Below are 14,892 nucleotides of genomic sequence, written 5' to 3'. Positions count from 1 at the left end.
AGGAGCCCCATGTGAACTTTACTACTTAGGAAGGAATGGTTTCAACTATTTCATATTATATGTTATATATTATATGCTGTGTAGTATATGCTATACATATATGTTGTAGGTTATATGTTATATCCTATATATTACATACTATAACCCCCACAAAACATGAATGTTTTCTTTCCAATGGATAGTCTAGAAAATTCTGAAGCTCTGTCTAAATAATCAGGCTGCAACAAGCACAGATTTGAAAATTAAATCTGCCACATGGTTTTGGTCCAGTGACTCTTTAGATCACTCGTTCTCACACTGTCATTTCCATTACGGGTTGAGTTGGAAACGAGTTGAATTGGGTGTGTAGTGTCAGCGTTTTGTGCGATCTTTCAAATCCATCGTTAATGCTCCTTTTTAATAAAAATAAAGTGGGAGGCTGGAATGGGAAAGATAAATTCAAATTGGATTTTAAATCATCACTTCCTGTTTCCAGGAAAGTTTACCTGCATCGAGGTTAAGTTTCACCTGGAACGCCAGATGGGATACTACTTGATCCAGATGTATATACCCAGTCTGTTGATAGTCATTTTGTCCTGGGTCTCTTTTTGGATAAACATGGATGCAGCCCCTGCCAGAGTTGCACTGGGCATCACGACAGTCTTAACGATGACCACCCAGAGTTCAGGCTCCAGGGCATCTCTGCCAAAGGTAAGAAATCTCCTCACTTGACAACAAGTGACCTGAGAGGTTTGTCAAAGGTCTTACGGGCTGGAGAATTCTGTGAAGACAGAAATGTTTGCTACCCTGCGGCACTGTTGGAGATGCAAATGCAGTAAGAAGAGAATGGAAAGCTGAGTTTGAGAGTTAGAGCTCTGAGGACACGGGGGATCTTCATAATCAGATCAATTAGGGGAAAGGAGATTCAGGGTTGAGAGACAAGAGGAATGAGTGGAGGCAGAAACATGTCTCAGGAATTCTAAGAAGCCCTCGAGTACTTTTGACCTCATATTGTTTATGAGGCACGAAGCTTGCAGGAACTGGAGTAAGACTGATGCAACTTACGTTGTATTGTCAAGCAGTTACTGGGGAGGCTATTGCGATTCACGTGCTCAGTGAAGTCATTTACAGTAATAGAAGAGTGACTTAAGCTCCTGCAAATTTACAGAAAAGCCATATGCGATGAGTATGCATAAGAAATAAAGGTGCAGTATGAGGGTGCATCAAATCAGACACACGGGTGTTCGCTATGCCTTAATTTACCTTCATGGCTAATAACACTACTATTTTAAGCGACACAGTTACCTAGAGAACAGTGGACTCACTGAAGATGCTGAAAATTCTGGCTACTGTGGCAGGTTGACAGAGAAGTGTGGAGTGGATATTGGGGACAGAAGGACATTTTGTAGCACCCTGAATAAGAAATCATAATGGCTACATAATCTCTTTTTATGTAAGAGCGGCCCTCTGCATTTGTAAATATTGCTTAAGCAAGTAATGATAAATGTTCTGCTTGTGAAATGCCCCAGCACCCCAAAATGTGCCTATGTGTATTTCCCCCTTTCACTGAGTACATTGAGCCATTAGCCTCAATTTTCCAGGAATCTGAGTTCAATTAGTATTCAGTATACACTGTCTCATACTGGTTTAGCAGTCCCTCCAAAACTCAGTTCCAGAAAGTAACTGAGATGTAATCCCCTATCTTGGCTGGCTTGGGCTTATGTTCAGTTGCGCTGCAACTGACATGACGAGAAATGTTAATAATGCTCCACATTACCTCCTAGGTTGGAAGATAAGATGACGTACAGAAGAGGCCTTTGGCTATAATGGAGTGGGGTTGAACAGTGGGAAAATAGTTATACAAATTTTTCAAGTTCCATGCCTCCAAAGATAAACATTAGATTTTGTATGCTAATAGAGAAAGGAATAGACCTGTCTCCGATACTTTTTTACTTTCTAGAATAACAAATAGTACGAAATACCTGTGTCATATTTCTGTTGCAATACAGATGTCAAAAATGGTAACAGCTTTTTTTTTCCGCTACATAATCACAAATCAATATTGCCTAATACAAACTCTAATCCCCTCTGTACCTCCTTCCAAACAGGTTCATTTGATTCTATCCCGTGATTTATTAGCTACTGCCATCACTGTAATGCCATGCCATTAAACACTAGGACACACAACTATATTTTACATTTTACTAGACAGCTAAAGTACTGGCAGCACACTGCAAGCAGATAATGTGAAAACATAAGACATTTAGCCTCCAACTACTCATTGCTGCCAAAAGAATAGTCATTTATTTTCAAAATGAGAGCTTGAGGTTTTTTACAAATTTGTTATTCATTCTTATTAGCCATTGTGATTTTACATGGTCAAAACTATTGTTAAAAAGGAGACCAATCACGACGGTAGAATAGGAAGACATGGAAGTCACCTCCCCCCATGAACACATCAAAAATATATCTACATGTGGAACAGTTCTCATTGAAAACTAACTGGAAACTGGCAGAAAGACTCCTGTACAACCAAGGCTATAAGAAAGATATATATGGAATTGGGCAGGAAGGGAAGAAAAGCAATCAGGTCAGGACCCATGCCCCTGGGAGGGGACTCAGAGGAAAAGGGAGAACACATGAACAGACGCCCGCCTTGGGGAGTGAGCAGTGAGAACCACAATGGGAAGCCCCAGTCCTGGCATCCTACACAGGGAAGACAAGCCCCCTTGGCTGCTGGAAGGACCACTGGGACTAACAGGAGGGCTGGGGGAAGCCTGGACCCCGCTCCTGAGGAACATGCATGTGCACGAGGGCTTGTGCTCTGGCTTGCTCCTGGGGCAGGGCAGAGAGGGTGGTGAGAGGACTGCTCCAGCGGCTGCCAAGTTTCCCACAACTGCCTCGGTGCACGCTCCAGCAAAGCTTACCCCACGTCGCCGTGTGGTATGGAATCTAGGGCTGCCACGACCGGAGGAAAAAACTTGGCTGTGGGATGCAGAGATGACCCAGTCCCAGGGCAGAGCCTGGGTGAGGCGGCAGTAGCCAGTGCTGGCACTTACTCAAACGTCATATCAGAAGCAGCCCAGGACTCTGATGATGTCCACTCCACCACAGCTTACCCTAATACACAAAGAGAGTCCACACCGGCCCCGCCTGCCCTGCAGTGCAGCTCCACAAAAGCGCAGCAATGGCAGAGACTGGGGGAAGTGATTAGCAGTGAGGGACAAAGGGGACTTGGACCCGAGGCTGCATCTGAGCAGATCGAGGGAAATAACTGCTGGCACCTGTACTGGCAGCACATCGGAGACAGCTCAGACATCTGTCTGTGGCAAAAATGAGCCGAGACTCCACACGGGCCTCCCTTGCCTCAGCAATCCCCAGCTCTGGGGCAAAGGTCCCAGTGCTAGAAAAGGGGAAAGCAGACACTTAAAGGGAACAGGGCCAGATCAAGCCCAACCCTCAGGGTTTCTACTCCAGCAACTTGGAGGGCAGTGATGGCCACTGAGCAGAAGGGAAGTCCCACCCCACACCCGGCTACAACTCTAGCCCCTCCATCTTCAGCCTCATGTCCTACCAAGGTGATAGCTAACAGGACATCCTGAGGAAAGACCTGGCTTATGTCCACATCAAATCTGCTCTCCCACCAAAGGCATTAGGCACATACAGTCTATAATATGAACACCCCTTCCAGACTGGAATAGATAACTGTTTCATTTAAATCCATAGAGGCAAAGAAAGTTAAGCAAACTAATAAGGCAGAGGAGCTACTCTCAGCTGAAACAGCAAGAGAAAACCACTGAAAATACATAATTAAACAGAAATAAATAACTTACCAGATAAAGAATTCAAAGCATTGCTAGTAAGAATGTTAATTGAACTCGGGAAAAGAATAGATGAACAGAGTGAGAATGTTAACAAGGAACAAGAAAATACTTTAAAAACCCCAATCAGAAATAATGAATTCAATAACTGAAATAAAAAACACAGGAGAAGGAATGAATAGCAGACTAAGTAACACAGAAGAACACATAAGTGATCTCGAAAATAGAGTAATGGAAACCACCCAATCAGAAAAGCAAAAAGAAAAACAAATTTAAAAAAATGACAACAGTTTATGAGATCTCTGACATAACATTAAGTGTACCAATATTCAAATTATAGGGGCCCCAGAAGAAGAGAGAGAGAAGGGAATTGAAAATGTATTTGAGAAAATTATGGCTAAAGACTTCCCAAACCAGTGAAAAAGGAAACAAATGTCCAGGTACAGGAAGCACAGAGGGTCCCAAACAGTATAAACCCAGACAGACATATCATAATTAAAATGGTAAAGCTCAAAGATAAAGAGAATTTTAAAGGCAGCAAGATAAAAACAGAGCCATATACAAGGGAACCCCCATAAGGCTATCAGCTGATTGTTCTGCAGAAAGTCTGCAGGTCAGAAGGGAGTGGCATGATATATTCAAAGTGCTGAAAGGGAAAAACCTGCAACCCAGGATACTACCCAGCAAGACTGTCATTTAGAATCCAAGAAGAGGTAAAAACTTCTTGGAAAAGCAATAACTAAAAGAGTTCATCAATACTAAACCTACCATAAAGGAAATGTTAAAGGGTCTTCTCTAAGTGGAAAAAAGTAAGAATCTGTAGGAAATGGAAAATCCGAAAAGGAAAGGCAAATATATACTAAGGACTAAGGATCTACCACTTAAATAAGCCAGTACAAATATTAAAAGACAAAAAATTGTAAAAGCAACTATAACTACAATAAACAGCTAAGGGATAAACATGAAGATGTAAAATATGACATTAAAAACACAAAAGTTTCGGGAGGGGTGTAAAAAAATGTATATCTTTTATGAATGGAGAAAGAAGATGTGGCACATATATACAATGGAATATTAGCCATAAAAAGAAACGAAATTGAACTATTTGTACTGAGGTGGTTGGACCTAGAGTCTGTCATACAGAGTGAAGTAAGTCAGAAAGAGTAAAACAAATACCATATGCTAATGCACATATATATGGAATCTAAAAAAAAAAAAAAGGTCTGATGAACCTAGGGGCAGGACAGGAATAAAGATGCAGATGAACAGAATGGACTTGAGGATATGGGGAGGGGGAAGGCTAAGCTGGGATGAAGTGAGAGAGTAACATTGACATATATACACTACCAAACGTAAAAGAGATAGCTAGTGGGAAGCAGTCGCATAGCACAGGGAGATCAGCTCAGTGCTTTGTGACCACCTAGAGGGGTGGGATAGGGAGCGTGGGAGGGAGACGCAAGAGGGAAGAGATATGGGGATATATGTATACATATAGCTGGTTCACTTTGTTATACAGCAGAAACTCACACAATATTGTAAAGCAATTATACGCCAGTAAAAATGTTTTAAAAATGTAGATCTTTTAAAATGTGTTTGAACATAAATGACTATCAGTTTAAAACAAGTAGATATAGTTACAGGTCAACATATATGAACCCCATGACAACCACAAATCGAAAACCTGCAATAGATACACAAAAACTAAAAAGAAAGGCACATGAGCATACAAAAGAATATCATCAAACTACAGGGGAAGAAACAAAAAGAAGAAGAAATGAACAGAGAAAAACTATAAAAACAACCAGAAAACAAGTAATAAAATGGCAATCAGTTCATACCTATCAATAATTACCCTAAACATGAATAGACTAAATGCTTCAATCAAAAGACATAGGGTGGGGACTTCCCTGGTGGTGAGGTGGTTGAGAATCCGCCTGCCAATGCAGGGGACACAGCTTCCAGCCCTGGTCCGGGAAGATCCCACACGCTGCGAAGCAACTAAGCCTGTGCACCACAACTACTGAGCCTGCACTCTAGAGCCCACGAGCCACAACTACTGAGCCCATGTGCTGCAACTACTGAAGCCCGTGCACCTACAGCCCATGCTCCGCAACAAGAGAAGCCACCACAATGAGAAGCCTGTGCACTGCAACGAAGAGCAGCCCTCAGTTGTTGCAACTAGAGAAAGCCCGCGCACAGCAATGAAGACCCAACACAGCCAAAAATAAATTAAAAAACAAATTTATAAATAAAAAAGACATAGGGTGGCTGATTGTATTAAAAAAAAAAAAGACCTATCTATATGCTGCCTACAAGACTCACTTCAGAACTAAAGACACAGACTGAAAGAGAGGGAATGGGAAAGGATATTTCATGCAAATGGAAATGGCAAGAAAGCAGGGGGTAGCAATACTCATACCAGACAAAACAGACTTTAAAACAAAGGCTGTGACAAAAGATAAAGAAGGGCATTATATAATGATAAAGGGATCAATACAAGAAGAAGATATCACACACATTAACATATACGCATCCAGTAAAGGAGCATCTAAACACAGAAAGGAAATATTAACAGGAATAGATGGAGAAATTGACAATAATACAATACTCGCAGGGAACTTAAATGCCCCATTTACATCAATGGACAGATCATCCAGATAGAAAATCAATAAGGCAACAGTGGTCTTAAATGACACGTTATACCAGTGGGACTTGATAGTACCTACAGGAAATTCCATCCCAAAATGGCAGAATACATATTCTTTTCAAGTGCACATGGAACGTTTTCCAGGACAGATCACAAGCTAGGCCACAAAGCAAGTCTCAGCAAATTTAAGAGGATAGAAATTATTTCAAGCATCTTTTCTGACCACAACAGTGTGAAGCTGGAAATCAGTTACAGAAAGAAAAATGAGAAAAGAACAAACATGTGGACACTAAACAACATGCTACTAAAAAACCAATGGGTCAATAAAGGAATGAAAGAGGAAATAAGAAAATACATTGAGACAAATGAAAATGGAAACACAACTTTCCACCACAACTTTCCAAAATCTATGGAATGCAGCAAAAGCAGTTCTAAGAAGGAAGTTTATTAGCAATACAGGCCTTCCTGAAGAAACAAGAAAATCTCAAATAAACAGCATAACCTACCACCTAAAGGAATTAGAAAAAGGACAAAAAAGCCCAAAGTCAGCAAAAGGAAGGAAATAATAAAGATCAAAGAGGAAATAAAAATAGAGACCAAAAGTAAGAAAAGATCAATGAAAGCAAGAGCTAATTTTTTGAAAAGATAAACTTGATAAACGTTTAGCCTGGTTCACCAAGAAGAAAAGAGAAGACCCAAATAAACAACATAATAAGTGAAAGAACAGAAATAACAACCAATGCCACATAGATACAAAACTCATAAGAGAATACTACAAACAGTATATGCCAACAAATTGGACAACCTCGAAAAAATGGACAAATTTCTAGAAGCATACACCTGCCAAGACTGTATCAAGAAGAAACAATTTGAAAAGACCAATCACTAGCAATGAAATTAAATTTGTAATTAAAAAACTCCCATCAGACAAAAGTCCAGGACCAGATGGCTTCACAAGAAAATTCTACCAAACATATAAAGAGAGCTAATACCTATACTTCTTCAAATATTCCAAAAAACTGAAGTGAACACAACATTCCAAATTCAGTCTATGAAGCCACCATTACCCTGATACCAAAACCAGAAAAAGACGCTACAAAGAAAGAAAATTACAGGCCAATATCACTGATGAACATAGATGCAAAACTCCTCAACAAAATGTTAGCAAACTGAAGCCAACAATATACAAAAAGGATCATACACCATGATCAACAGGGATTTATTGCAGGGACTCAAGGATAGTTCAATATTTGCAAATTAACCAATGTGATACATCACATTAGCAAAAAGGATAAAAATCACATGATCATCTCAATAGACCCCCCCCAAAAACAGCATTTGACAAAATTCAACATTCATTCATGATAAAAACTCTCATCAAAGTTGACATAAAGGGAACATATCTCAATATGATAAACACCATTTAGGACAAACCCATAGCTAGAGAGGGGGAAGATGGCGGACGAGTAAGACGTGGAGATCAACTTCCTCCCCACAGATACATCAGAAATAGATCTACACGTGGAACAACTCCTACAGCACACCTACTGAATGCTGGCAGAAGACCTCAGACCTCCCAAAAGGCAAGAAACTCCCCACATACCTGGGTAGGGCAAAAGAAAAACAAAAACAGAGACAAAAGGATGGGGATGGGACGTGCACCAGTGGGAGGGAGCCATGAAGGAGGAAAGGTTTCCACACACTAGGAAGCCCCTTCGTGGGCGGAGACTGCGGGTGGCGGACGAGGGGAGCTTCGGAGCCACAGAGGAGAGCGCAGCAACAGGGGTGTGGAGGGCACAGCGGAGAGATTCCCGCACAGAGGATCGGTGCCAACCGGCACTTACCAGCCCAAGAGCTTGTACCTGCTGGGGCAGGCAGGGTTGGGACCTGAGGCTCGGGCTTCGGTCGGAGCGAAGGGACAGGACTGCGGTTGGCAGCATGAACACAGCCTGAAGGGGTTAGTGCACCACGGCTAGCCGGGAGGGAGTCCGGGAAAAGTCTGGAGCTGCCGAAGAGGCGAGAGACTTTTTCTTCCCTCTTTGTTTCCTGGTGCGTGAGGAGAGGGGATTAAGAGCGCTGCTTAAAGGAGCTCCAGAGACGGGCGCAAGCCGCGGCTAACAGCGCAGACCCGAGACGGGCATGAGACTCTAAGGCTGCTGCTGCCGCCACCAAGAACCCCGTGTGCGAGCACAGGTCACTCTCCACACCTCCATTCCGGGGAGCCTGTGCAGCCCGCCACTGCCAGGGTCCCGTGATCCAGGGACAACTTCCCCAGGAGAACGCACGGCGTACCACAGGCTGGTGCAACGTCACGGCGGCCTCTGCCGCCGCATGATCACCCCACAATCCGTACCCCTCCCTCTCCCAGGCCTGAGTGAGCCAGAGCCCCCAAATCAGCCGCTCCTCTAACCCTGTCCTATCTGAGCGAAGAATAGACGCCCTCTGGCGACCTACACGCAGAGGCGAGGCCAAATCCGAAGATGAGCCCCTGCGAGCTGTGAGAACAAAGAAGAGAAAGGGAAATCTCTCCCAGCAGCCTCAGGAGCACAGGATTAAATCTCCACAATCAACTTGATGTACCCTGCATCTCTAGAATACCTGAATAGACAACGAATCATCCCATATTGAGGAGGTGGACTTTGAGAGCAAGATTTACTATTTTTTCCGCTTTTCCTCTTTTTCTGAGTGTGTATGTGTATGCTTCTGTGGGAGATTTGTCTGTATAGCTTTGCTTTCAACATTTGTCCTGGGATTCTATCCATCCGTTTTTTTTGTTTGTTTTTTGTTGTTTCTTCTTTTACTTTTTTAAAAAAATTTTCTTAATAATTATTTATTTTAATAACTTTATTTTACCTTACTTTATTTTATTTTATTTTATCCTCTTTCTTTCCACTTTTTCTCACTTTTATTCTGAGCTGTGTGGATGAAAGGCTCTTGGTGCTACAACCAGGAGTCAGTGCTGTGCCTCTGAGGTGGGAGAGCCAATGTCAGGACACTGGTCAACAAGAGACCTCCCAGCCCCACAGAATATCAAACGGCGAAAATCTCCCAGAGATCTCCATCTCACCACCAACACCCAGCTTCACTCAACGACCAGCAAGCTACAGTGCTGGACACCCTATGCCAAACAACTAGCAAGACAGGAACACAACCCCACCCATTAGCTGAAAGGCTGCCTAAAATCATAATAAGGCCACAGACACCCAAAAAAACACCACCAGACGTGGACCTACCCACCAGAAAGAAAAGATCCAGCCTCATCCACCAGAACACAGGCACTAGTCCCCTCCACCACGAAGCCTACACAACCCACTGAACCAACTTTAGCCACTGGGGACAGACACCAAAAACAACGGGAACTACGAACGTGCAGCCTGCAAAAAGGAGACCCCAAACACAGTATGATAAGCAAAATGAGAAGACAGAAGAACACACAGCAGATGAAGGAGCAAGATAAAAACCCACCAGACCTAACAAATGAAGAGGAAATAGGCAGTCTACCTGAAAAAGAACTCAGAATAATGATAGTAAAAATGATGCAAAATCTTGGAAATAGAATAGAGAAAATGCAAGAAACATTTAAAAAGGACCTAGAAGAACTAAAGAGGAAACAAGCAATGATGAACAACACAATAAATGAAATGAAAAATACTCTAGATGGGATCAATAGCAGAATAACTGAGGCAGAAGAACGGATAAGTGACTTGGAAGATAAAATAGTGGAAATAACTACTGCAGAGCAGAACAAAGAAAAAAGAATGAAAAAAACTGAGGACAGTCTCAGAGACCTCTGGGACAACATTAAACGCACCAACATTCGAATTATAGGGGTCCCAGAAGAAGAAGAGAAAAAGAAAGGGACTGAGAAAATATTTGAAGAGATTATAGTTGAAAACTTCCCTAATATGGGAAAGGAAATAGTTAATCAAGTCCAGGAAGCACAGAGAGTCCCATACAGGATAAATTCAAGGAGAAATACGCCAAGACACATATTAATCAAACTATCAAAAATTAAATACAAAGAAAACATATTAAAAGCAGCAAGGGAAAAACAACAAATAACACACAAGGGAATCCCCATAAGGTTAACAGCTGATCTTTCAGCAGAAACTCTGCAAGCCAGAAGGAACTGGCAGGACATATTTAAAGTGATGAAGGAGAAAAACCTACAACCAAGATTACTCTACCCAGCAAGGATCTCATTCAGATTTGATGGAGAAATTAAAACCTTTACAGACAAGCAAAAGCTGAGAGAGTTCAGCACCACCAAAGCAGCTTTACAACAAATGATAAAGGACCTTCTCTAGGAAACAAACACAAGAGAAGGAAAAGACCTACAATAGCAAACCCAAAACAATTAAGAAAATGGGAATAGGAACATACATATCGATAATTACCTTAAATGTAAATGGATTAAATGCTCCCACCAAAAGACACAGACTGGCTGAATGGAAACAAAAACAAGACCCATATATGGTGTTTACAAGAGACCCACTTCAGACCTAGACACACATACAGACTGAAACGGAGGGGATGGAAAAAGATATTCCTTGCAAATGGAAACCAAAAGAAAGCTTGAGTAGCAATTCTCATATCAGACAAAATAGACTTTAAAATATAGACTATTACAAGAGACAAAGAAGGACACTACATAATGATCAAGGGATCGATCCAAGAAGAAGATATAACAATTATAAACACTTATGCACCCAACATAGGAGCACCTCAATACATAAGGCAAATACTAACAGCCATAAAACGGGAAATCGACAGTAACACAATCATAGTAGGGGACTTTAACACCCGACTTTCACCAATGGACAGATCATCCAAAATGGAAATAAATAAGGAAACACAAGCTTTAAATGATACATGAAACAAGATGGACTTAACTGATATTTATAGGACACTCCATCCAAAAACAACAGAATACACATTTTTCTCCAGTGCTCATGGAACATTCTCCAGGATAGATCATATCTTGGGTTACAAGTCAAGCCTTGGTAAATTTAAGAAAACTGAAATCGTATCAAGTATCTTTTCCGACCACAACGCTATGAGACTAGATATCAATTACAGGAAAAGATCTGTAAAAAATACAAACACATGGAGGCTAAACAATACACTACTTAATAACGAAGTGATCACTAAAGAAATCAAAGAGGACATCAAAAAATACCTAGAAAAAAATGACAATGGAGACACGACGACCTAAAACCTATGGAATGAAGCAAAAGCAGTTCTAAGAGGGAAGCTTATAGCAATACAATCCTACCTTAAGAAACAGGAAACATATCGAATAAACACCCCAACCTTGCACCTAAAGCAATTAGAGAAAGAAGAAAAAAAAACCCCCCAAAATTAGCAGAAGGAACGAAATCATAAAGATCAAATCAGAAATAAATGAAAAAGAAATGAGGAAACGATAGCAAAGATCAATAAAACTGAAAGCTGGTTCTCTGAGAAGATAAACAAAATTGATAAACCATTAGCCAGACTCATCAAGAAAGAAAGGGAGAAGACTCAAATCAATAGAAATAGAAATTAAAAAGGAGAAGTAACAAGTGACACTGCAGAAATACAAAGGATCATGAGAGATTACTACAAGCAACTCTATGCCAATAAAATGGACAACCTGGAAGAAATGGACAAATTCTTAGAAATGCACAACCTGCTAAGACTGAATCAGGAAGAAATAGAAAATATGAACAGACCAATCACAAGCACTGAAATTGAAACTCTGATTAAAAATCTTCCAACAAACAAAAGCCGAGGACCAGATGGCTTCACAGGCGAATTCTATCAAACATTTAGAGAAGACCTAACACCTATCCTTCTCAAACACTTCCAAAATATAGCAGAGGGAGAAACACTCCCAAACTCATTCTACGAGGCCACCATCACCCTGATTCCAAAACCAGACAAGGATGTCACAAAGAAAGAAAATTACAGGCCAATATCACTGATGAACATAGATGCAAAAATCCTCAACAAAATACTAGCAAACAGAATCCAACAACACATTAAAACGATCATACACCATGATCAAGTGGGGTTTATTCCAGGAATGCAAGGATTCTTCAATATATGCAAATCAATCAATGTGATACACCATATTAACAAATTGAAGGAGAAAAACCAATGGTCATCTCAATAGATGCAGAGAAGTCTTTCGACAAAATTCAACATCCATTTATGATAAAAACCTTCCAGAAAGTAGCCACAGAGGGAACTTTCCTCAACATAATAAAGCCATATATGACAAGCCCACAGACAATGTCGTCCTCAATGGTGAAAAACTGAAATCATTTCCATTAAGATCAGGAACACGACAAGGTTGCCCACTCTCACCACTCTTATTCAACATAGTTTTGGAAGTTTTAGCTACAGCAATCAGAGAAGAAAAGGAAATGAAAGGAATCCAAATCGGAAAAGAAGAAGTAAAGCTGTCACTGTCTGCAGATGACATGATACTATACATAGAGAATCCTAAAGATGCTACCAGAAAACTACTAGAGCTAATCAATGAATTTGATAAAGTAGCAGGATACAAAATTAATGCACAGAAATCTCTGGCATTCCTATACACTAAGGATGAAAAATCTGAAAGTGAAATCAAGAAAACACTCCCATTTACCATTGCAACAAAAAGAATAAAATATCTAGGAATAAACCTACCTAAGGAGACAAAAGACCTGTATGCAGAAAATTATAAGACACTGATGAAAGAAATTAAAGATGATACAAATAGATGGAGAGATATATCATGTTCTTGGATTGGAAGAATCAACATTGTGAAAAGGACTCTACTACCCAAAGCAATCTACAGATTCAATGCAATCCCTATCAAGCTACCACTGGCATTTTTCACAGAGCAAGAACAAAAAATTTCACAATTTGTATGGAAACGCAAAAGACCCCAAATAGCCAAAGCAATCTGGAGAACGAAAAACGGAGCTGGAGGAATCAGGCTCCCTGACTTCAGATTATACTACAAAGCTACAGTAATCAAGACAGTATGGTACTGGCACAAAAACAGAAAGATAGATCAATGGAACAGGATCGAAAGCCCAGAGATAAACCCACGCACATATGGTCACCTTATGTTTGATAAAGGAGGCAGGAATGTACAGTGGAGAAAGGACAGCCTCTTCAATAAGTGGTGCTGGGAAAACTAGATAGATACATGTAAAAGTGTGAGATTAGATCACTCCCTAACACCATACACAAAAATAAGCTCAAAATGGATTAAAGACCTAAATGTAAGGCCAGAAACTGTCAAAGTCTTAGAGGAAAACAAAGGCAGAACACTCTGACATAAATCACAGCAAGATGCTTTTTGACCCACCTCCCAGAGAAATGAAAAGAAAAACAAAAATAAACAAATGGGACCTAATGAAACTTCAAAGTTTTTGCACAGCAAAGGAAACCATAAACAAGACCAAAAGACAACCCTCAGAATGGGAGAAAATGTTTGCAAATGAAGCAAGTGACAAAGGATTAATCTCCAAAATATACAAGCAGCTCATGCACCTCAATAACAAAAAAACAAACAACCCAATCCAAAAATGGGCAGAAGACCTAAACAGACATTTCTCCAAAGAAGATATACAGACTGCCAACAAACACATGAAAGAATGCTCAACATCATTAATCATTAGAGAAATGCAAATCAAAACTACAATGAGATATCATCTCAGACCAGTCAGAATGGCCATGATCCAAAAATCTAGAAACAATAAATGCTGGAGAGGGTGTGGAGAAAAGGGAACCCTCTTGCACTGCTGTCGGGAATGTGAACTGATACAGCCACTATGGAGAACAGTATGGAGGTTCCTTAAAAAACTACAAATAGAACTACCATACAACCCAGCAATCCCACTACTGGGCATATACCCTGAGAAAACCATAATTCAAAAAGAGTCATGTACCAAAATGTTCATTGCAGCTCTATTTACAATAGTCAAGAGATGGAAAGAACCTAAGTGTCCATCATCGGATGAATGGATAAAGAAGATGTGGCACATATATACAATGGAATATTACTCAGCCATAAAAAGAAACGAAATTGAGCTATTTGTAATGAGGTGGATAAACCTAGAGTCTGTCATACAGAGTGAAGTAAGTCAGAAAGAGAAAGACAAATACCGTATACTAACACATATATATGGAATTTAAGAAAAAAAATGTCATGAAGAACCTAGGGGTAAGACAGGAATAAAGACACAGACCTACTAGAGAATGGACTTGAGGATATGGGGAGGGGGAAGGGTAAGCTGTGAGAACGCGAGAGAGTGGCATGGACATATATACACTACCAAACGTAAAATAGATAGATCGTGGGAAGCAGCCGCATAGCACAGGGAGATCAGCGCGGTGCTTTGTGACCACCTAGAGGAGTGGGATAGGGAGGGTGGGAGGGAGGGAGACGCAAGAGGGAAGAGA

The 14,892-nt window shown here is 40.7% G+C and overlaps 1 protein-coding gene across 3 annotated transcripts in view; it reads left to right on the top strand.

Moving 5' to 3' along the window:
• GLRA2 (glycine receptor alpha 2) overlaps positions 1-14,892 on the top strand; it is a 194,275-nt gene that overhangs the window by 71,509 nt on the left and 107,874 nt on the right. For all 3 annotated transcript variants that reach the window (XM_060002824.1, XM_060002823.1, XM_060002825.1), the window contains exon 7: positions 476-690. In XM_060002824.1, coding sequence (XP_059858807.1) covers positions 476-690 — 215 coding nt within the window. The remainder of the gene's footprint in view (positions 1-475; positions 691-14,892) is intronic.

The sequence above is a fragment of the Delphinus delphis genome, chromosome X (assembly GCF_949987515.2).
Source record: "Delphinus delphis chromosome X, mDelDel1.2, whole genome shotgun sequence".
Taxonomy (NCBI): domain Eukaryota; kingdom Metazoa; phylum Chordata; class Mammalia; order Artiodactyla; family Delphinidae; genus Delphinus; species Delphinus delphis.
The sequence above is the reverse complement of the archived record's forward strand: the minus strand, read 5'-3'. Positions and strand labels throughout refer to the sequence as shown.